We start from the raw sequence: 23418 nt of genomic DNA, 5'->3' as shown, positions 1-23418 counted from the left end.
CTGACTGCCAGACCAGTATCCCTGACAGCGTTTGCAGTCCCTCCAGAGCAGCAGTAGTGGGGCCATATGCACAGGGAGGAGGGAGGTCCCTGATTCATGTTTTCACATCTCTTAAGTTTTTTTCATTTAGGTCTTGCACATTTTAAAATTTATTGCTATTTTAAATAAGAATCCCTTTCCCTGCTATATTTTTAACTGCAAAAACGAAAACTATTGATTTTTAATAACATTTTTCTACTCAGCTTAGTGAATTTTCATATTGTTTCCAATAGTTTTTTCAATTGGTTTTTTAGGTATAAAGTCATACCATTTGCAAATAAAGGTAACTTTGCATCCCTATTTCCTACTTAAACAATTTAATTTTTTTTGTCCAATTGAATAACTGGTACTTTCATAAAAAATAAACGTGGATAATAGTGGTGATGGTGGACATCCTTATATTATGACTAAACAGTAAGAATATTTTTAATGTTTCTCTGTGAATATGACACTGGCTTTTGGTAGCATATTTCTAAAAGAAAACCTAAAGGTGTCTAAAGAGTATTATTTAATATTAATGAAATGGGATCTATAAATATGAAGTAATAATAGTAAAATATTCAATCAAATGCCTTACTTTTCTTAATTATTCATGTCAAGAGGTATTTCTGCTAACTAAACTGAATATTAAAAATGTTTCTACAGATAAATTGTATTTTGTAACTAAGTAGCTAAGTTTTATAGAAACTAAATAAAATTTAGAATTCACTTACTTAAATGTAATGGAAAATATTTTTCATTGTCGCAAAATTTACAATGACCAGAAAAACAGAACTGAACTGACCTTTTATAAGCAATTATCTGCATTACACATACAGAAAGACTGTGATTAAATTAATGGTTGCTGAAATAGCATCTTTTTGGGGTGAGCACATCACACACACACACACACACACACACACACACACACACTATCCTTCCTGCATATTCAGTAGCTGCAACTCCAAATCAAAATTAAAGTCTCAGCCGGGCGCAGTGGTTCACACCTGTAATCCCAGCACTTTGAGAGGCTGAGACAGGTAGATCACCTAAGGTCGGGAGTGTGACACTAGCCTGGCCAACATGGTAAAACCTCGTCTCTACTAAAAATACAAGGAATCAGCCAGGCGTGGTGGTGCCCACCTGTAATCCCAGCTACTCCAGAGGCTGAGGCAGGAGAATCATTTGAATCCAGGAGGCAGAGGTTGCAGTGAGCCGAGACGGTGCTACTGCACTTCAGCCCGGCCGACAGAGCCAGACTCCGTCTCAAAAAAAAAAAAAAAAAATTAGGCTTTCAATGCCACCTACACCCATATTTAAGTATATACAATATAATAGCTTACTTATTCATTCATTCAATAAATATTGAAAACTTACCAGTTGCAAGTTAATTAGATCCTGACTGTGTGACAGTAAACATCATGCCATATTCACCCCATAAGTCTAGTGGGAAATACAGATATTTAAACAAATATTACAACCAAACATTCAGCTAAGAAAGCTGGAACCAAGACATTGTTATTTCTTCTGTGGCAGTATAAACACCAAAAATATTTCTGTAAAATAAAAACATTTGTAAATGCCTGTAAATATTCGTAAGTACAAATTCTTATTTGTAAAGGTAAACAACAAAAGTCATGATTATGTTCAATATTGTCACCTGTTTTGTGATATGGTGTTGTGGGTTCAATTGTGTCCCCCCAAATTCACATTCTGAATTCCTAACCCCCAGTAGCTAAGAATGTGACCTTATTTGGAAATAGGGTCTTTTTGGATGGAATTAGTTAAGATGAGGCCATACTGGAGTAGGGTGGACCTTTGATTCAGTATGATTGATGTTCTTTAAGAAGGAGAAATTTGGCATATGCATATGCACAGCAAGAACGAAATGTGAAGTTGAAGGCAGACATGAGAGTGATGCAGTAGAAGCCAAGAAACGACAAAGACTGCCAGAGAACTACCAGAAGTTAGGGGAGAGCCAGAGAACACATTATCTCTCACAGCCCTCAGAAGGAACCAACCTTGCCAACACCTTTATTTCAAACCTGTTGCCTCCAGAACTGTGAGACAATAAATATTTGTTGTCTAACAAAGTTGTGGTACTTTGTTACATCAGCCCTAGCAAACTAATACACATGAGATGGGGCTTCATGTAGTAGAGGATGGTGAAATTGTGATAAGTAAGACCCGAGGCCTCTCTCTCTCTCTCTCTCTCTCACACACACACACAGACACACACACACCTTGCTAAGATATTTATAACTGACAGTTTATAACTGATAATACAATCTAATTATTTCCAAAGTCTTTCCAGGCATTAACAGGAAGAATAATCCCTTCATGTAGTAGAGGATGGTGATATTGTGATAAGACCCGAGGACTCTCTCTCTCTCTCTCTCTCTCTCACACACACACATACACTCCCCCACCCCCCACACACACACCTTGCTAAGATATTTATAACTGACAGTTTATAACTGATAGTACAATATAATTATTCCCAAAGTCTTTCCAGGCATTAACAGGAAGAACAATCCCTTCCTGTAGTAGAGGACGGTGATATTGTGATAAGACCTGAGGACTCTCTCTCTCTCTCTCTCTCACACACACACACACACACACACTCCCCCCCACACACACCCACACACATACACCTTGCTAAGATATTTATAACTGACAGTTTATAACTGATAGTACAATCTAATTATTCCCAAAGTCTTTCCAGGCATTAACAGGAAGAATAGCCCCTTCGCTGTTCCTTATAGTCCCAGAAGCCTCTGTTTCAACTATGTTACAAGAAAGTATCTGCTGATACTACCTTAGTATCTAGGCAAATTCATAGCATTGTGCTAAACAATTAAAGATCAAACTTTTGGAAGAAATGTCCAAGTATCATTTTTCACAGGTTTTGACCTCAAAAATTCAAATAAACAGTGATAACTCCCACGATTACTTTCTTTTGAATTAATGAACAATTTCAAATATGAAATTTAAGGGCTGGACACACTGAGTCACACAACTCTAAAGAACATTGCATACAGTGTTTTTGAAAGCTTGTATATTTAACCCTTTAAGTTGAAACAGGAAAATAAATAGTAATATTTATTTTATGATTATAAGAATCAGAAAACACTTCCTATAAAAAATATCATAAAAAGCTGATGAAAATGGCACTCAAATCTATACTCACATGACCTATCACTGTTCAAGAGCAAAGAACAATATTTGAAGGAGAATAAAAAGACTTTCTGTTTTGGTGAGTTTAAAAAATCTTGCCTAAAGAAAGAGGGCTTTCCTTAAAACTTATATTCTTGGTTTTACACAGACATAATACTAATATTTATATTAATAAGTTACTTGTCATGTCTGCTTTAAGGAGAGCCCTGAGGGCCCTTATGAACAGCAGTAGTGACACCTGCTGTTCAAATAAGGCAGCTTGGGGTGTCAGCCAGGCCATGTGTGTATCCTGGAACCCTTCAGGAATCCAGTGAAACTTGTAGATCCTTTCTCAAGAAAATAAAGCATATTGCCATATAAATACAAAATTTTCCTACAATATACATAATTTATGAATCCCTGAACTAAATAATAGGCTCACTTGAGTTCTATATTTATCTAAAATATTGTAAACTTTCAAGTGGATGACATAATTCTATAAATTCACGACAGTGTTTTAAAAGGAGCAAATTCGAGGCAATTTACCTCAATCATTACCATATTGTTATGAGTCTGGGCCTATAAATTAATGCCTCCAGGATGATTAAGTATGTAAAAAGTTAATAGGTCCAACCAGACAATTAATATATTTCCATAGATATTAGTCTTGCTTAGGTTTCTATGGTTTTATTGTCATTTCAAATCATTGTTTTCTATAGTTATTATTCATAGGTGAGTATATTATTTAGTTCCTCAAGTATATATTTTATAATTATAGTATTTTCTTGCAAGGAAATACCATCACCGGCCACTTTTACAGAAAATCAATTCTTAGGACAAACTCACAGTCAAATTCAGAGATGTTTTATCTTCAAGTAAAAACATGACCTTAAGGCCGGGCGCGGTGTCTCATGCCTGTAATCCCTGCACTTTGGGAGGCCGAGAGGGGCGGATCACCTGAGGTCAGGAGTTTAAGACCAGCCTGGCCAACATGGTGAAACCCCGCCTCTACTAAAAATACAAAAATTAGCCGGGCGTGGTGGCGGGCGCCTGTAATCCCAGCTACTCCGGAGACTGAGGCAGGAGACTCGCTTGAACCCGGGAGGAGGAGGTTGCAGTAAGCCAAGATTGCGCCATGGCCCTCCAGCCTGGGCGACAAGAACAAAACTCCGTCTCAAACAAACAAAAAACCATGACCTTAATGTTTTTAATGAATTTCCAAGTGAGGTTGATTTACACTGCTATTCTTTTGCTAGATTGTTTTCCCCTCTCAAAGTGTATGCAGTACGCTGTCAGGACAGATCAGTGAAACTGAAACAGGGCCAGTAAAATGTTTTGTCTATTTAAGTTTGCAAATGCCCAAGTCCATCCATTTTTCTTTTTACATAGAAAAATAATTAGGTAGGGTTGATCAAAACCGGAGATTTTACCAGGGTAGGAAGCAAAAATACCACTACTTGGCACAAGGATATGTATAAATAAAAATGGCTAAAGTCTCCAATTGTGTCTTTCTTCTACCAGCTTTGAAAAGCTGTACCCTGGCATTGTTGAAGCCACAATAATCAGCAGAGAACTAGGAAATGGCCAAGAGCTATGTAGCGTTGAGAAATTAAAAAAAAAAAAAAAAAAAATCTATTAGCAGAAAATGAATATGGGTTTTTTTTATATCTACATGTCAAAATTTTCCAAATTAAAACAGCCATTCCTCAACATTCACTCAGCAAGTGTTTACTGAACTGTTTAAGCGAAATTGTTTTCAGGTGTTAAGCCTACAAGTGTCCAAGTGCTTCTCGCCAGGATTGGAACCAGGAGACAGAAAGCAAGCAGGCGACCTCCAAAGAGATCAAGGCAGTGGAAGCGCCTTAGATAGAGCCCACGGGAGTTTGCTCTCCAGACGCTTAGGCTCTCTGAATAAAAAGCATTAAACTCCGGGGAATACAGCATGAACAACCAGGGCCCCAGCCAAGACATTTAAGGCTGAAGGTAAGGCAGAAAACATAATTCGAAGACTTCTTCAGAGGAGCCAGTGAAATCCTCCAGTCGAGCGCTTCCAGGTGTCTCCCCTCTACAGCCTCGAGACTCCGCCCTAGGGGCGGTCCTGAGGAGGGAGACCCGCCTCTTGATCCCAGAGGGCCGGGGGAGACTAGCGCGCGTGCGCAGAGCTTGCATCACATCCGCCGCCTGGCCTCCCAATTCCGGAAGGTGCAGCACAGTTGTGGCGGCGGGTACTGCGTTAGTGATTAGGGTTTCTTCCCTGCCGGAGGTGGGATACGCGGTAGCATCATGGTCGAGGTAAAGTGACACTGGGACTCTCAAGAGTCGTTTGTCTCTGGACTGTTTTTCTTTGGCAGTGGGCGTGGGGGATTGAGAGTGCTTGGAGTCCGGAGAGAAAAGAGGCTACGAGGGAAGCTGTTTGGCCGAGGCCGGGTGGTCTCTTCATCGGGTTTTCGGGGAAGGGGTAGAAGCCGGATGAGAACCCGAGTCGGAGGTTCAGTCTGGGCGCTAAGCCTGAGATAATTCGTCCAGTCCTCGTTTGACTCTTGGGAGCTGGAAACTGTCTTTGGAGGCGGGGCCTCTGTTGGTGTTCGACCACTGGTACTCGCCGCCCTCGGGGCAGTGTCAGTGATTCTGTGCCCGAAAAGATTGGCGGTCTTCTCCATCTTGCGTTCAAGTCGTCTCTTATTTCAACTCTACTCCCAGAAAAACTTGCCATTCTTTACATCTTTCCCTGGCATGAACAGCCAGCCATTCTGTTAGCTGGTTTTGTCCTTGTTACCCCACATGTTTATTGATTCCATTCACTTTTCTCCGTATCCACTGTAGTCCACCTTAATTGAGACCAACATCATCTTTCACCGGGCCTGGTGCATTAGCTCCCCGTTGATTTCCTTGCTTCCATTTTGTTCCATAAGTTGTTCTGTTTAAAATGTAAGTTGTTCATACCTTTCTTGTTTAAAACCCTTTACTGACTGTGTTGCTAGAAGAAAACATAGGCTGTTGTAATAGTCTAAAAGATCTTACCTAATCTGGACCTTGTCTACCCTTGCAACCACAAAGCACCATCTCATCCACCATATACAGCTGTGCTGCCCTCCTTGTATTATTTCAGTTAACTGAACGTTTTTTTACATGACATTTCCATCAACCTGGTTCGTTTTTATCTCTGTTTTGTGCAAGGCTAACTCCCTTTCTGCTTAAATATCACTTTAGTGAAGGCTTTCACAATTATACTTAGTCCTTCGTTTCCTGACCCAGTGCCTTGCTTGTTGCCCTCATAGCACTTATCAAAATGTGGAATTAGTTTACTTTTTATTTGTCTGTTTCCTCTTGAGCACAGGGACCATGACTACCTTTTATCATTCTATTGTGAGATTCTAGCACAATACGTGCCAGACACACAGTAGGAGCTCAGTAAATATTTATTGAATAAATGACTAAACTACGGCATCACTCAGTTGCTATACCTGAGGTTCTAGCCGAAGAGGAGCTTCCTCCTCTTCTCTAAACTTGACTCCTGTAGCTCACAACAAGTAGCTATGGTGAGTGGTATAAAGCTTTTTACATATTTAAACATGTGAAGTGTATAATCAATCTGACGTTAGGTTATGATTTGTGTAATTTGTAGATAGGTGTGTAATTACTTTTTTTTTTTTTTTTTTTTTTTAGGAGGTACAGAAACATTCAGTACACACACTTGTGTTCAGGTCATTGAAGAGGACCCATGACATGTTTGTAGCTGATAATGGAAAACCTGTGCCTTTAGATGAAGAGAGGTTGGTATAGTTTTTTTTCCAATTGCTGAAATATTTAACATTCTAATATTGGGGGAAGAGAGCAGGGAGAGGGAGACCTTTAAAGATAAACTGGTAATGCTCATGGGCTAATTCAATAATGAGTGGTGTTTTGGCATAATTTAAGCTGATTTAACTTTTTTTTTTTGGCCTTTTACAGTAAAAGTTCCATTAATTAATTGCATTTTACAAATACCCAGTAATTAAGAGAGTCCCTTTTAGGTATTTTATTTTATAATCAATCACTTTGTATGTGCTTTCAGCTTCCCGCTGCTCTCAGAGCCTTGCTGAGCTGAAATTGTACCTGGCCAGTACCTCTACTCCCATCTTTTCTCGTTAGTATGATGAAGATTTTTGAGTGGTGGCATATTTTTGGTTCTACATATCCAGCTCCAGTCTGGGATTGCATTATGTGCAGTGTTCCTTCTTTGTCCTTTACCCTTTTAAAATCTACTTAACTCCTCAAACAAGCATTTATATTTAATTTGTAAAGTAGACTATTTTTAAAAGTAATATAAGTGCATTTCTTTTTAAAATATTGAACCAATTAAGTACTTTTCTTAGTTCTAACTAACCTGTTTGGATACATCTAGTAAAGGTTGCTATAGAGTTTTTACTATATTTATATTTTGAAGGAAAGCGTATTGACTTTGAGGTTTCTTAAAGGGTATGTTAGTTTCTATATATCTTTCAAGCAGACCCTTGATAATTTATCATAAAATATTTTCTATTAGGTAACAAACTAAAATATTACTTAGGTTTAATGAATGCTGTGTGGTGGAATGTGAGCAAAAGAACAGATACAGTGGGGAAATGCACTTGGAAATTTTTGATTCTTTTAAATACTACTTAAAATCTTACTAGAAACTTTTCCTACATGATTGGGCAAACATAAGCTGTCTAAGTGTTTGTTTTAAAGTATTTATGGATACGTTCTTATGTTTATAATTTCTAAATAGTCACAAACGGAAGATGGCAATCAAGCTTCGGAATGAGTATGGTCCTGTGTTGCATATGCCTACTTCGAAAGAAAATCTTAAAGAGAAGGGTCCTCAGAATGCAACGGATTCATATGTTCATAAACAGTACCCTGCCAATCAAGGTGAGTATGTTATTATCAGAAATGTCAGACGTATATGTGAATTTTAAAAATAGAAAAATAAAATGTGTTATTTTTGCCCCTGCTGGCAGGACTTAGGTGTGGTCATACAGTATTTAATGGCTGTACCAGTATTATAATGGAAGTTTTTATCCTCATGGGAATACTGAGACATTGGTTGATGACTTTTTTCTTATAGGAAATAAAAATGGTAGTATAATGATGGCAGAGATTCTTAGAATGTGGAGAAGGTCACAGTAGAGATTAAAGGAAAAAATTGGAGAATATTCTTAACCTGTGGGGATACCATCTATCCTGTCTGTAATTCAGAAAGATGAAATTAAATACTGAAATCTTAATAAATGAAGAGAATTCAGGCTTCCACAAGAAACCATTTGCTTGGACGAAATACCAGAGTGGATTATCACTTGATAGGAGGACTTCTTTGTATACCATTACTATATAGCAAATGGACAAGGACGTGGTTTACAGAGATCAAAAGTGACCAATTTCCCTTATTTCTGAGGCTTAACTTAGTTGAGAAAATGTGATAGATGCAGTTGAAAATGTAATATTATTTGATACTTTAAAGAGATGATAACTTTTATATATAAGATAAATTCACTACTGTTGCTTTTTTTTGTCTTGTTTCTAGGACAAGAAGTTGAATACTTTGTGGCAGGCACACATCCATACCCACCGGGACCTGGTTAGTGACCTGTTGTATATTGAAAATGTCTTAAAAATGTCACATACATTTTTACTAACGAGCCAATAATGACATTCTTGTTGCCTGTAAAATGCAAGATAAGCTCAATAGCCAAGCATCCATGCATAGCTTTGTAGGTGATAATGAATACTCATGTGCCTTTATTCAGCAAACATTCTTGAGTATGTATAATTTTTCAGGCAATGTGCTAGGAATTCAAAGACAATAAAACTGTTGCAGGCCTAGACAAATTTATTATCTGGTGGTTTAGGCAGACATGTAAATATCACCAAGCTTATAAAAATGATGGAAATGTTAGAGGCAGTATCTTAGAAACATGTCCTCTGTCTGTATTAAGGTATTGGCCCACGGATGGAGTGGCCAGTATAACCGGGTAGAGGACAAAAGGCTTAGTATATATAGAAAGTACAGGAAAATTGGATGCTTCTGGTTGTAGTAAGTTACAACCACTCTTGGAAACATTCTGTTTGTATTTGAGGAACTGCTTAATACTGACTTTTGAAACTAATACCCAGATATAATGGAAATTAACTTTACTGTTCTGGGCTGCTTTAATACCTTGTAGGCTGTGATCAAATTTGAGTTATGTGTTACTAAGCAGTATTTATTGTAGAAATTAAAAACAAGATGAGCAAAACTTAATCAAAATTTGTATCACTGCCTGGAATTAATAAACGTTTGGAATGTTTTCCTTCATCATTTTATTTTAAGTGCATGTAAATGAATAATACAAAGCTACTAAAAGAAATTGATTTTTCATTTTAATAGGGGTTGCTTTGACAGCAGATACTAAGATCCAGAGAATGCCAAGTGAATCAGCTGCACAGTCCTTAGCAGTGGCATTACCTTCTCAGACCAAGTATGAAATATTATAATTACAAAGATCTTAAAAGCATATTTCACTGTTCACGTTTTTTCTTTTTAAAATTTCTTTATAACTATTGTATGACATTTTCCTTTATCAGGACTTATAACAATTTAAAATAAAGGGTTAGTTTTGCAGAATACATGACTGGAGGCATTAATTACTTTGAATATAATATTTCTTTTGCCTCAGGACTGATGTAAATCGTACTGCACCTAGTGGAAGTGAATACCGACATCCTGGGGCTTCTGACCGTCCACAGCCTACAGCGATGAATTCAGTAAGTTTTTCTGCGTCAAATAGCAGGTTTCTAACTTTTTAAACATGTTGCCTTATTTCCCTCTGATCGAAAGTCTTACCTTAAATACTAAAGAAATGAACACTTTGGAATTATTAAGATAAATAGCAGCCTGAGCTAGTCATTCATATTTCATAGCCCTAACACTCAAGTTGGTAGTAAATTAACATTTTTTGGAATGCTGTTATTTGTCTACTTGTACGTTGTGTATAATATGTATTTTGATAAAAGATAATGTGATGTTGGTATTTATTGCCCACTATTAAAAATGCAAGGAGAGTTTTTCTGAAACCTGTGTTAGTATGCATTGCATATGAAAGTCTTTTTTTTTTTTATTAAATTTTAAGTTGGTACAGTTATGTTGAGTGCTATTAGTGTTGTACTATTCATGGGCTATACAACTAGTCTTATAAATGAACATTTAGAAATAAGTTTATCTGTAGGTAAATGGCAACTGGTATTAGTATGGTAGAAGTAGTTGTAGAATTATTTTCTATAGTTATTTTATTGATTTATTTTTCTGCCATGTATTTTATTATGCTGCCACTTGAAATAAGTGCTGGCTTTGCTTCTCAGCTCATTATGCAATTGTTTTGACTTCATGAAGTGAATGAATGTGTAACCCCCACATCTCATTTCTTCCTTTATCTTCCATTCAGAGCATATCTTCTGTCCAGGCTCTCTACCCTCCTTATGAGGGTGTAATTTAAGCTTCTTGAGGGCAGGAACTTTATGGGCTTAATTATTTTTTGGATGACTAGATGACTGCTAACAATAGATGGTATATCAGGCAGTACACCTGTTAAAATAGCATTTAAATATTGTATTAGAAGATAAATAGAAGGAACTATCATATCAGTCTTTGCTACATTAAATCCATAAGGTTAAAATATGACAATGAAAGGCAGTGGCATTAATACACTTAAAATGATTTTAATAATGGGAGCTTACATGGAGCATTTACTACTTTTTTTTTTTTTTTTTTTTTAAATAAATTTATTTATTTATTTATTATTATTATACTGTAAGTTGTAGGGTACATGTGCATAACGTGCAGGACTCGGGAAGGGGAACATCACACACCGGGGCCTATCATGGGGAGGGGGGCGGGGGGAGGGATTGCATTGGGAGTTATACCTGATGTAAATGACGAGTTGATGGGTGCAGCACACCAACAAGGCACAAGCATTTACTACTTTTTACATCTTTGTAGTAACCCTATGAAATAGGCACTATTCTTCCCATTTCATAGGTGAGGCACATAGAGGTTACGTAATTGTTACCTAATGTCAAACAGCTAGTAATGGGCCAAGCTGGGATTTGAACCCATACACAGTGATGTGTGTTCTTAAGTCTAATGTTCTGCCTCTCTCTGATTTTATAATTGCTTTTTAAAATTAACATACAGAAAATTTTATTTCTTCATTTATGGAAAAAATCTTTTGTAAGTTCCCTCTTTCCATTTCCGTTTCTGAATTGATACAAAGTCTTTGGTATGATATCTTTAATAATAATAATGTCTCTTCTATGTCTAGATTGTCATGGAGACCGGCAATACCAAGAACTCTGCACTGATGGCTAAAAAAGCCCCTACAATGCCAAAACCCCAGTGGCACCCACCATGGAAACTCTACAGGGTGAGTGACTCTGCATTTATTTTATTATGTGAATCATGATTGCTTTCTAGTTGACAAGCACTGAAGAATAGAGTAAGGAGGAAAAAGAGTGAATATGAAAAACCGGTAGAGCAATCTGAGGTGGATTGAGAAGAGTCTTAGGGAGTATCTTAAAAGATCTCTTGGGAAGGCGACTTCCTTAAGTAAAAGTTATACTTGTATTTTATATAAAATCATATAAAATGTCAAGATAAAGCTACTAAATATGGATTGCAGACTAAATAAATTTAGAAAGTGTTCAAAGTATTTAGTTTGAAGGTGAAGGGGGAAAACACCGTATAAAGAAATTCTTTGGGCCTACCAGTTATTCTTTGAACTACAATAAATTAAAATGAGTCAGAGTGTATCATCTAAAATAAAATGGACCTGCGTGCTCACTTCAGCAGCCCATATGCTAAAATTGGAACAGTACAGAGAAGATGAGCATGGCCCTTCTGCAAGGATAACACAGATTCGTGAAGTGTTCCATACTGTTTATTTTGCATTGCTTGCCTGTATCAAAATATCTCATGTACCCCATAAATATATTTCTACTGCATACCCACAAAAATTAAACACGAAATTTTAAAAAATAAAGTGTACATAGTAGAAAATGTACAACTACACGTAATTTAATATATATTTTCCCCATAAATACATTTCTACTGCGTACCCACAAAAATTAAACACAAAATTTTAAAAAAGAAAGTGTACATAGTAGAAAATGTACAACTACACGTAATTTAATATATTAAAATTTTTATTTTTCAAATGATTGTACAGCAAGAACCTTTTTGTTTGACATACAGGTCTAATGAATTGTAATAGATGTATTGATTTGGGTAACCACTACCACAATTAGGATATAGACATTACGTCACCTCAAAAAACACCCCTGTGCTATTTTTTTGTAGTTATATCTTCCTTCACCTCTGACAATCACTGATCTGTTTTCTATCACTATAGTTGTCTTATTTTTTTTCAATAATTTCAGTTCTAATTTATTTTTAATTTTTATGGCTAACAGATGTGCATATTTATGGGCTACATATCAAATCTGATACAAGCATACAGTGTGTAGGCCAGGTATGGTGGCTCATGCCTATAATCCCAGTACTTTGGGAGGCCTAGGCAAGTGGATCTCTTGAGTCCAGGAGTTCAGTACCAGCCTGGGCAACACAACAAAATCTCGTCTACAAAAAATACAAAAATTAGCTATGTGTGGTGGTGCAGCTACTCCAGAGGCTGAAGTGGGAGGATCACTTGGGCTCAGGAGGCGGAGGTTGCAGTGAGCCGGGATCACACTGCTGCACTCCAGCCTGGGCAACAGAGTGACACCCTATCTCAAAACAAGAAACAAAGGAAAAAAAGCATACAATGTGTAATGATCAAATCACAGTAATGGGGATATTTATCTCCACGGTAATTGGGATATTATTTCTTTGTATTAGGAATATTCCATTTTACTCTTCTAGTTATTTTGATATATACAATAAATTATTCTTAGCTATAGTCACCCTATTGTGCTACCAAGCTAACTAGCCAAACTAGTGCTACCAAACACTAAATCTTACTCCCTTTATCTAACTGTATTTTTATACCCATTATCCACTCCCTCTTTATCCTCTGCCTCCCTACTATTCTTCCCAACCTCTAGTAGCCATCATTCAACTCTCAAGATCATTTATTTTTTAGCTCCCATATATGAGAGAGAGCATGCAGTACTTGTGTTTCTGTGTCTGGCTTATTTCACTTAACATAGTATCTTCCAATTCCATCCTTGTTGTTGCAAATGACAGAATTTCATTCTTTTTAATGGCTGAGTAGTATTCCATTGTGTGTATGTACCACATTTTATTTATTCGTTCACCTCTTGATGGACACTTAGGTTGGTTTAGCTGTGTCTTTTTGACTATGTCATATAAATGGAATCATACAAAATATGCTTTTTTAGATTGGCTTCCTTCACACAGCTTAATACCTTTGTGAGTCACTGAAGTTGTTGCAAGTATTAATAATGTATTCCTTTTTATTACTGAGTAGTATATATTATATAGATGAGCCACAATTTGTGTATCTATTAACTTGTTGAAGATAATTTAATATTGTAAAATATAACAGTCAAATTATCTTTTAAATTTATGATTTGAAGATGGGAGGGCAATTCAAACTCGGGCTGCAGTTAAACTTAAAAACATTTTAACTTGTATGTTAGCCGCCCATTCTACTTTGTTTTATACAGGTTATCAGTGGACATCTTGGCTGGGTTCGATGTATTGCTGTGGAACCTGGAAATCAGTGGTTTGTTACTGGGTCTGCTGACAGAACTATAAAGGTAATAATGAAGGAAGAAAAAATAAACATGACTTTGTGTTTGTCATGTAAGTTTAATCAGTTACTATTTCCTGTGGCAGGAATTGCTATTGCAGTTCCTCTGTTATTTTAGACCTGAATAAGGAGTAAAATTTATCATTTATACGAGTAAGTGTTCTAAATAAATATCTGTTTGAAAAGTGGTATTTAAACCACTTTTTCTTTACCTGCTGAATACCTACCACTAATTCCTTTATACTTACATTGTTGTCTCCAACTGGTTACAAAATTAAGAGCATGCTCATTCATAGAAAATGTGGAAAATATAGAGAATTATGAAAGTACATAGACCTGTGTATAATCCTACCATTGTTAGATACTTGGATAAGTTTCATTTTAGTATTTATTTCTGTAAGTATAAATGCCAGTTACTTCTAAGCTCTTTTCCTGTGTATCTTTTAAAAATCATTCTTAGTATGTAATTTTGTATCTTGCTTTTTTCCCTTAACATTGTATCAAAGGCATATTCCTGTGAAAAATTTACCATCTTTTAAAGTGGCTGCATAATATTATATCATTTGGATAGTCTATAATCTGTTTTCCTATTGTTGGATGGTAGAGTTTTTAGTCTGATTTTCACCATTACAAGTAATGCTGTTAAGTTTTGTATATAAGACTTTTTGTGTGTTTTAAATTATTTTGTTATGGTAGAGTTCCATAAGTGGAATAAATGGGTCAAATATTTTTGAAGCTGATACCCAAAGTACAAATTACTTTCCAAATGGGTGAATCGATACTTGCAGTGTATGAGAGGATCTTTTTCAGCACATTGGTTGTACATTCCTTTGCAAATATCTAATATGGTAAGCAAAAATGGATAATCTTTTTTTAAAAGTTTGTATAGGCTGGGCGCGGTGGCTCACAACTGTAATCCCAACACTTTGGGAGGTTGAGGTGGGCAGATCATGAGGTCAGGAGATCGAGACCAGCCTACCTAACACGGTGAAACCCTGTCTCCACTAAAAAATGCACAAAAATTAGCTGGGCATGGTGGTGGGCGCCTGTAATCCCAGCTACTTCGGAGGCTGAGGCAGGAAAATGGCGTGAACTCAGGAGGTGGAGCTTGCAGTGAGCCGAGATCGCGCCACTGCACTCCAACCTGGGCGACAGAGCGAGACTCTGTCTCAAAAAATAAATAACTAAAAAGTTTGTATAAAATTTCTAATGAGTTTGAACTTTTTCATATCTGTATTTGCTGCTTTTAGGGTTTCTTTAAGTTGTTGCCATCCTCGGTTAATTTAATACCATACTTTTCATACTATTATTATCAAAGATTCCATTTATATAACAAGAAGGTTAACCTGTCATCTAATTGCAAATATTTTTCCAGTTTGAGCATGCCAGTTTTTTTCTTGCTTTTATTTGGAGGGGAGTCATTTTACAAAATTTTTTATTTTTACATATTCGTTATCTTTTTCCTCTTCTCTTTGAAAACTGAATTGTAATAATCAGGATTCTAAAATTTTGCTTTGCGGTAACCAGGGAAAGAAAAAAAAAAACTCTTTGATTGCAGATCTGGGACTTGGCTAGTGGCAAATTAAAACTGTCATTGACTGGGCATATTAGTACTGTGCGGGGCGTGATAGTAAGCACGAGGAGCCCATACCTGTTCTCTTGTGGAGAAGACAAACAAGTAAAATGCTGGGATCTTGAATACAATAAGGTAAGGTTGGAATCAAGGATTTAAAACATTATGAACCACTGTTTATCTTTCTAATTCTACAAGTATTAACTGTCCTGCTTTGTCTTTAGGTTATAAGGCATTATCATGGACATTTAAGTGCAGTGTATGGTTTGGATTTGCACCCAACAATCGATGTGTTGGTAACCTGTAGTCGAGATTCAACTGCACGGGTAAACGGGATAGAGTTGTGTTTTTATCTGTAAATATGTTGCATCTTGTAGGGTGCACGTTTGGTTTCAGAGTCTTCAATTGATTGATAGAGAATTAAAGATAGTTGTCTTGAGTCATCAATATCCTAGTCCCTAAGTTTCTTAACTTGCATTTTTTTCCACCTTAGTCTGCAGTTCTATGACCTCACCATGTTAGTGTTATTAATGCCCTGTCCCTGAAATGTGATATTCTCATGTTCCATTCTGTAACAACTATTGTCCATTAGTTCTTTCATTCAGTAGTGTTAAAAAGTAGTCCCATCATGCCCATTCTTAGATTTTCAGTACCCTGATCTTTTAGCTTTTTAAAGTTCTTTCAAGTTGTCTCCTATTTATATTATTCCTCCAGTTGATAAATCATTATCTTTCATTTAAGCGTTTTCTTTATTATATTCAGGTACTAGTTGTCTAGTAAATTTTCAGCCTTGAATTGATCCAGTTATCTTCTTGAGATAATGAATACCTATTCTCTTTCCTAATATGTCTATTGCGTTTTTATAGATTTGGGATGTGAGAACTAAAGCCAGTGTACACACATTATCTGGACATACAAATGCAGTTGCTACAGTGAGATGTCAGGCTGCAGAACCACAAATTATTACAGGTATGATCGATACTTTTCAAGTTTACAGAATATTCATATCAGAATCCATGTTATTATACATATACTTTTAATATTCACGATGACTCTTGCTTTGCATTGTGTTTACAGTGTTTATGTGTCATATTTTAATCGTGGACATTTGAAATATATTCAAATGAAATTTCATTCCACTGTTTTTATCTCGTGGTTTTTACATATCATAGAGTATGCCGTACATAGTAACCTGTAATGTCTGACTAGAATACTGTGATACAGACAATTAAGTATTATTTTATAGTGTCAAAATTATTTTTCTAGGAAATTGAAGTTAGAAGACAAAAATACCTTGAGACTAGTAACCTTTAGAACTGATTTGAATCTTACTTTGCTCTAAATAAAGTTAGTAACAATGGAACTTTAATACTAGAAAATAATTCCTTTGCCTGATGTATTTTATTAACTTAAAAAAAATCATTGAAGTTTTTTCCTTTTCACTAGAGTATACAATCATATATTTGTTTTATTTGTTATTTGCATGTGTTTTAGCTGTTCAGTTGACAGTGAATCAGTTGTTGTATTGCATTTTTTTAAAGAATTAAAATCCACCTAAAAATTTGGAGCTATGAAGAAATTAACCAAGACTGATTTGCAAGTGATAAGGCTTTCATTTAGAACATATGTGTTTTGGAAGAATGCTTTGTATTTTATTTAACTTTTGCATTATTTTTCCTGGTCTATGTTTTGAGGGATATATTTGTTTCCATTACAGGAAGCCATGATACTACAATTCGATTATGGGATCTGGTGGCTGGAAAAACAAGAGTGACGTTAACAAATCACAAAAAATCAGTTAGGGCTGTGGTTTTACATCCAAGACAGTAAGTGTATTTTCCTAATTAGCTTCTTGTTTTTCTTGAGTTCTTAGTATAATGCTGAAATGCTAGTGGTGTCAGCACTGCCTTTGGCAGTCATTTAGCTGCTATCATTTCCAGGCCTGTGCCACATAGGAATGTGTGTTTCTTTCATTTTCCTTATGCACTAATTTGCTTCATGCCCTGTAAAACATGAGGAAAGCCTTCTACTTCATAACAAATAGATATGAGACAATGTAAATAAATCATGATTAAATGCTGCATGTCAGAATAAAAGATATTAGTGGCTGGGCTTAATGTTTTGGACATAACTGATATTGGACACTGAGACATTCATTGAATAGTTTAATTCTTAAGGAGGAAGTTAATATATGTAGAAAGAGAAATAATAAGAACCGTGAACATTATAGTCAGAGTATCCAAAAAGGTGGAGCATAATATCACAACTATTGTTTGTTGTATTAGATCACTCTGACACTTTTCTGGTTATATTCATATTCTTTCTCTTCTCCCTTTCCTCCTCTCTGTCTTCTACTCTCCATACCCTTTTCCACCTCTCTTCTTCCTTCCTTTGCTTGTTTTTCTCACTCTCATCTCTCCTCACTCCCATTCTCTCTCTTCCTCTTGCCCTCTATTCCTTTTCTCCCTTTCTTCCTGTTCCTGTCTTGCTCTCCCTCCCTCCAGAAGAGTTGCATAACACATTGCCCTTCTTGTGAAATAGGGCTTCTACACATTTATTGCTCTAGCTTAGTGCAGAGCATTAAGGAAATGAAAGAATAAAACTTAAAGGAAATGAAAGAATAAAACTTTAGGACTTAAAATATCCTGTTAAAAATGTGAAGATCTGATTTAACTTTGAACAAATGTCTTAATATTTTTACATTTTGATATGACTATTTTGCTGAATATATAAATCATTGAGTACACAACACAAAATATAACTGAAATAAGCTTTTTAAAACCCACCATTTTATTTAACTTGGTTTCCTTTGTCGTTAATTCTTTTTAATATTATTTCAGTTACACATTTGCATCTGGTTCTCCAGATAACATAAAGCAGTGGAAATTCCCTGATGGAAGTTTCATTCAAAATCTTTCCGGTCATAATGCTATTATTAACACATTGACAGTAAATTCTGATGGAGTACTTGTATCTGGAGGTAAAATAAGATTTTTATAATAAATATGTTTATCTGTTACTTTTAATGATGAATAAACATTTGTAATACTTCTAAGCTGTCACACTTAAGTATTATAGCAGCACTTGCCTGATTAGGGCACATTTGCATGTTACTATGTGTGTGCATGCATATTCATAATACATGTAGTATATTTCATAGTTTAGTCCTTTTGAGTTCCAATCTGATGAATCTCAGGGATTTATGCTGGGAATTGCCTAAAATTGTGTTTATTATTCTGGAATTGGATGTTAGATTTTGAGGTGCTTTTTAAGATCTATAAATTCTGAACCCAGCACAAATGAAAGTAGAAAAGCCATTATTAGGAGAAGATTGAGTGCCTGTGTCTTATGTATTTTTATAACCGAAGTATTGCCATGCTTGGGCTAATGATGCTTAATAAATGTTTGTCAAGCTGTACTGCTGAAGGGATACCAGGTGTAACTAGATTTTTCCCTTTAAGCTGACAATGGCACCATGCATCTTTGGGACTGGAGAACTGGCTACAATTTTCAGAGAGTTCATGCAGCTGTGCAACCTGGGTCTTTGGACAGTGAATCAGGAATATTTGCTTGTGCTTTTGATCAGTCTGAAAGTCGATTACTAACAGCTGAAGCTGATAAAACCATTAAAGTATACAGAGAGGATGACACAGCCGTAAGTTCTCTGTTTCACATTTGTTAAGTAAAGCAGCTATACCAATTTGGCACTGTGTTCTCATTTAGTTTTATCAGAAGGAAAAATAATCTTTATAGTATTTAAGGTATTTGTTTTCTTGAATAGTATCTATTTATAGATTTCTATATTATTTCACTGATGCCAGTGAATTCATGGATGGTTTTAATTTTATCCCAGCTTTCTTTGTTGTAGTTGCTGGGAAATCTTGCACCAAGAATAACAGCAAATAAATAGATTGCTATGCAAATTAATTTGAGAATCATAAGCTTTGGTATTAGTAGATCCAAATAGAAATGTTATTTTAGATGAAAAACTGCAAACTAAACATAATGAATCCATCCATCTGTTATTAGACTTAGATAATGCCAGAAGTTTATCAACTCTTCCTAAACTTGTCAAAGAACTACTAAGTATATAATGCCAATGAATAATGTTAGAGGAGATACCTTATTTCTCTTAGAAAGGAAGCCTGTTAGACATGAAGCAAACTAATAATACTTTATTTTAACTTGCTTTTCTACTTTTAGACAGAAGAAACTCATCCAGTCAGCTGGAAACCAGAAATTATCAAGAGAAAGAGATTTTAATGAATGTGGAATTTTCTTTTTTTTTTTTTTTTAAAAAAAAAAAAAAGCTTGGCGTTGATGAGGATACCCAGTCATTTTGTGCTCTGGCTGGGAATATAAAGGAGAAATTCACTTGCTTCAATCATTGCTGCTTCATATTTTACAATAAACTGTCCCCTGTCCCCTACCCTTGTGTTTTTATTTCTAAAACAATTTGTGATACTAGGAAGATGCAGATATCAAGTAAATGCAAGTTTATTGACTGTAACTATTCTAGATGTAATATTTTGACAGTCTTATTAGAACAACCCCCTTTTTTAAAAAAATGTATGAAACGGATTATTATAATAGGACATTTGAGGGAGCAGTAAGTTTTTTTAATCCTTTAAAAATTAATATCTGTGACTAATAATTTGAGATTAAAAGACTTGAAGTCTTAACATATATGTTTATTCCAAAAACCGTTTTTGAGTGTATGTTCTACAAAGTTCTGCACTAGGTACTGTTCAGGAAATAGACAAGTAAGATGTGTCTATCCTCTAAGACTTCCAGTTTGGTGGCTTAGTATAGAAATTCTGTAATGGAGGTGCAGGTGAAATGCTGGGGGAACAGAAGTGGGGATAAGATCATTTATTTTTCTCAGGAAGGATTGTGGAAGACTTCATAGAGTAAGTGGCATTGGAGATGACTGAGGTGAAGGAGGACAAAGAAGGAAAAGAGATAAGGCATGAAGTGATGAAACCAGGCAGAAGAAAGTGTGCAGTGTGTCCTGGGACAAAGAATTTTGTGCTACTATTGAATAATGGAGAGTAAAGCTGGCTTGTTGTGAGGAAAGCTCATATAAATTTGGATTTTATTCCACAACTAGTAGGATACCAATACTGCCATTGAAACTTCGGGAAAATAACTGGAGATACCAGTGCAGCTGTTTAAAACTATAGCAAGGGCTGCAATCTTGTAGAGATTTTAAAGAGAAGTTTTAAAGTTTCTAATACTGATGCCTCTTTTTGATAAATACAAGTTTTATAAATCTTGCCCTGGGATCCTGCTTCCCCTTTAGTCAAGAAGATTTGTCAGACTTCACCTTCTATAATGAGAAATCACAGTTATAAGAACAGTCAGTTTTTATAATTTTCCAAATTAAAAAATTGCACTATGATTTTCAATAAGCATTTCCAATTACATTACCCATCTTGCATGCTATAGGTGGGAGTATAATTGGCACAACCTTTAGGAATGTAGTTTTCTGGGGTTTATTGAAACTGTTTGAACCTTTTGGCCTACTAAGTTCATTTCTAGGAAACTACCTAATGGGAATAATCTGACAAGTGTACACAAGCAAATTCATTGCACCTTTGTTCTTTAATACTTAAAACCCAAATGTCCTGTCAATAAGGGATGGTTTAATAGATGGTACCTTTATGCAATTTGTTTCTAAGTATTCATTAAGTGAGTGAGGAATGTCTGGATTATTAGGGCAAAATTTCCAAACTTTACTCTTATTTAAAAAAAGTTGTGCAAGCATTTTTTGTGAACAACTTGATGCTCCAAAATATAACACCACATTACTAACAGTGGCTTTGTTAGGAAGCAGAATTATGGAGGAACTTTCACGACTGGCTTTACATATTTCTATGTTTTAATTTTCTATAAGCATGTATTTCATAAACTTAAATAAAGAAAAAAGAACGCTGCACTTGCATTCCTGAGAGATTCTGATATGCCTTCTAACAACAAAAATCAGAGGTAGATGCTGTTAAAGGCCAACAAGAAATGACTAGTACAAGGAGATGAGAAAGCCCCTACCAATCTTTTTAGCAAAGCTTCCACTATTGTGTTCAAGTTAGGTATACATATCAAATTCTGAAAAGCATTTTAAAAAATCTGTTTCCCTGCTCCATGCTGGTCTGTATTACAGTGTTTCTTGAAACTTCTGTTGCATTAAGTTCATCTACCATAATGTGTTCATGGACCCTATGGAAGGTGCAGAATTTCATGCATGTGCCGTTTTACTTACCTGACAGACCCCCGACCAGGGTTAAGTCCCAATCTCTTCCACTGCCCATTGCATATAGCTTAAGTGTAGTCAAGCTATAAAGTGTTACCAAAGAAAGGCAGCTCCACAGACTGGACTCATTCTTGGTCTGTAACCACATATCTCAAGTGAGCCATCAACAATGACCAAATACACATCTCCATAGTTAATGCCTTTTGCCTGCTGTTGCAGAGGATGAGCAATCAGCCTCACAACAGTTCCCTCTGTGCAGTTGTTGCCATACACTCTTGCCCTCCCAAGGACCTTGCTCCCATGATTAAACCCTTTCCTGTACCATGAATTTCTTCCCTCGGCCCTAAATGAATGTCATCAAAAAATAGGTTTCAATACTGCCTCTTAGAAAAAAGAAATTACTAAACCTAAATGTTTCCCTCTAGGAATATACCCATTTCTCTACTCTTATAGCTAAACTTGCAGAGTTTTTGATAAACTTATTTCTATTTCCTCACTTTACATTTTCTCATTTTTTCAACCAATTGCAAAAAAAAGAAAATGTGTTAAACATTTTTCTTTTGACAAAAGGAATTGGTAAGTTAATGAAATAAGGAAAAATAGTAAATAAACTTAAAAATTGATTTTTTTTGGTACAAAAATAGGTAAACCTAGATAAACCAATTAAACAGAAATATCAATAATAGAAACAAAGGGAAGAGGGAAGTAAATAACAAAAGAGCTGTCCAATTCCATGCCATTCGCCAAACAAAATGATTAGTTTTAAAGAAAAAATTAGCCTATGGCTATTTCAAAAAGATACAGAAAACATAAACAGATCAATTGCCATAAAGAAAATGAAGTTGTCAAAGACAAACACCCCTACCACCACTAACATACGTCACTAAACCCGAAGAACTTCAGAATTGAGTCCTTAAATCATTCCAATGCACTTGAAATTTTTTCTAGGACCTAGATAAAGAAGGAAATCTTGTGTGTGTTTTTAAATGTTAATATAACAAAGACACCCAAATCCAATAAAGAACAAATAAATTGTGGTTTCATCTCACTTATGGATGCAAATATTATTAGGAAAGTTTAACAAAAGAAGCCACATACCCAAGCAGAGATTATTCTAAGAATGCAAGGATGGTTTACTATTAGGAAATAAGTTAATTAGCTATATTGATTTAGACAAGGTAGAAAATATGAGCATCTTCATAGATGCCGAAGAAGGGTTTCTATATGTAGATAAAAAGAAGACAGAGTTTTGCTCTGTTGCCCAGGCTGGAGTGCAGTGGCACAATCGTGACTCACTGCAACCTCTGCCTCCTGGGTCCCAGTGAGTCTCCGTATAATTTGAAACTTATTCTTGGTTAAGAAACTTATTAGCATAGCAGTAGATATTTTGATTAAATATGACTCTTCTTTCTTAACTTGGTCAGGGAAAGTTTCTCCTGAAACTTCTTTAGAATTTAGAAAGCTGAAAACCAGAATTCTCATGGAGAATTTCTGTCTTTCTTTCACTGAGAATAATTTGTTACCTACTTAACATATCAAATAGAAATATTTATACCTAAGAGTCATAAATTATAGTTTAATTTTGTAAAAACTGAAGTTTACTGGACTCCTGTGTCTTAGAATGGGAGGAATGGGTGTGCTTTCTGCTTGATTTA

At 35.6% G+C, this 23418-nt stretch overlaps 1 protein-coding gene and 1 non-coding gene across 3 annotated transcripts; both read left to right on the top strand.

Annotated features, from left to right (window-relative positions):
- Positions 1–5330: 5330 nt before the first annotated feature.
- Positions 5331–21448, top strand: PLRG1 (pleiotropic regulator 1). 2 transcript variants are annotated; one of them, XM_025385150.1, is made up of 15 exons: positions 5331–5466; positions 6841–6947; positions 7925–8067; positions 8720–8773; positions 9563–9653; positions 9852–9939; positions 11493–11594; positions 13855–13947; positions 15499–15648; positions 15738–15839; positions 16380–16482; positions 17231–17339; positions 18354–18493; positions 18975–19168; positions 19717–21448. In XM_025385150.1, exons 1-15 carry the CDS (start codon positions 5458–5460, stop codon positions 19774–19776), a joined length of 1545 nt encoding a protein of 514 aa, XP_025240935.1. In that variant the 5' UTR covers positions 5331–5457; the 3' UTR covers positions 19777–21448. The 2 variants fall into 2 exon arrangements, with proteins under 2 accessions (XP_025240935.1, XP_025240936.1); XM_025385151.1 differs by having other exon boundaries at positions 5333–5466; positions 8720–8746.
- LOC112625550 lies at positions 12004–12108 on the top strand. The gene has a single exon (XR_003119641.1). It is a non-coding gene; the product is annotated as a U6 spliceosomal RNA (small nuclear RNA).
- Positions 21449–23418: the final 1970 nt, after the last annotated feature.

This window comes from Theropithecus gelada, chromosome 5 (assembly GCF_003255815.1).
Source record: "Theropithecus gelada isolate Dixy chromosome 5, Tgel_1.0, whole genome shotgun sequence".
NCBI classification, from domain to species: Eukaryota; Metazoa; Chordata; class Mammalia; order Primates; family Cercopithecidae; genus Theropithecus; species Theropithecus gelada.
This window is presented reverse-complemented; position numbering and strand designations above follow the sequence as displayed.

What these genes read in the sequence shown, in the direction of transcription:
- PLRG1 (XM_025385150.1), top strand. An exon ending in AGCCTACAGCGATGAATTCA is followed by an intron (nt 9,940 to 11,492) that starts GTAAGTTTTTCT and finishes TTCTATGTCTAG; the next exon opens with ATTGTCATGGAGACCGGCAA. An exon ending in GGGATCTTGAATACAATAAG is followed by an intron (nt 15,649 to 15,737) that starts GTAAGGTTGGAA and finishes CTTTGTCTTTAG; the next exon opens with GTTATAAGGCATTATCATGG.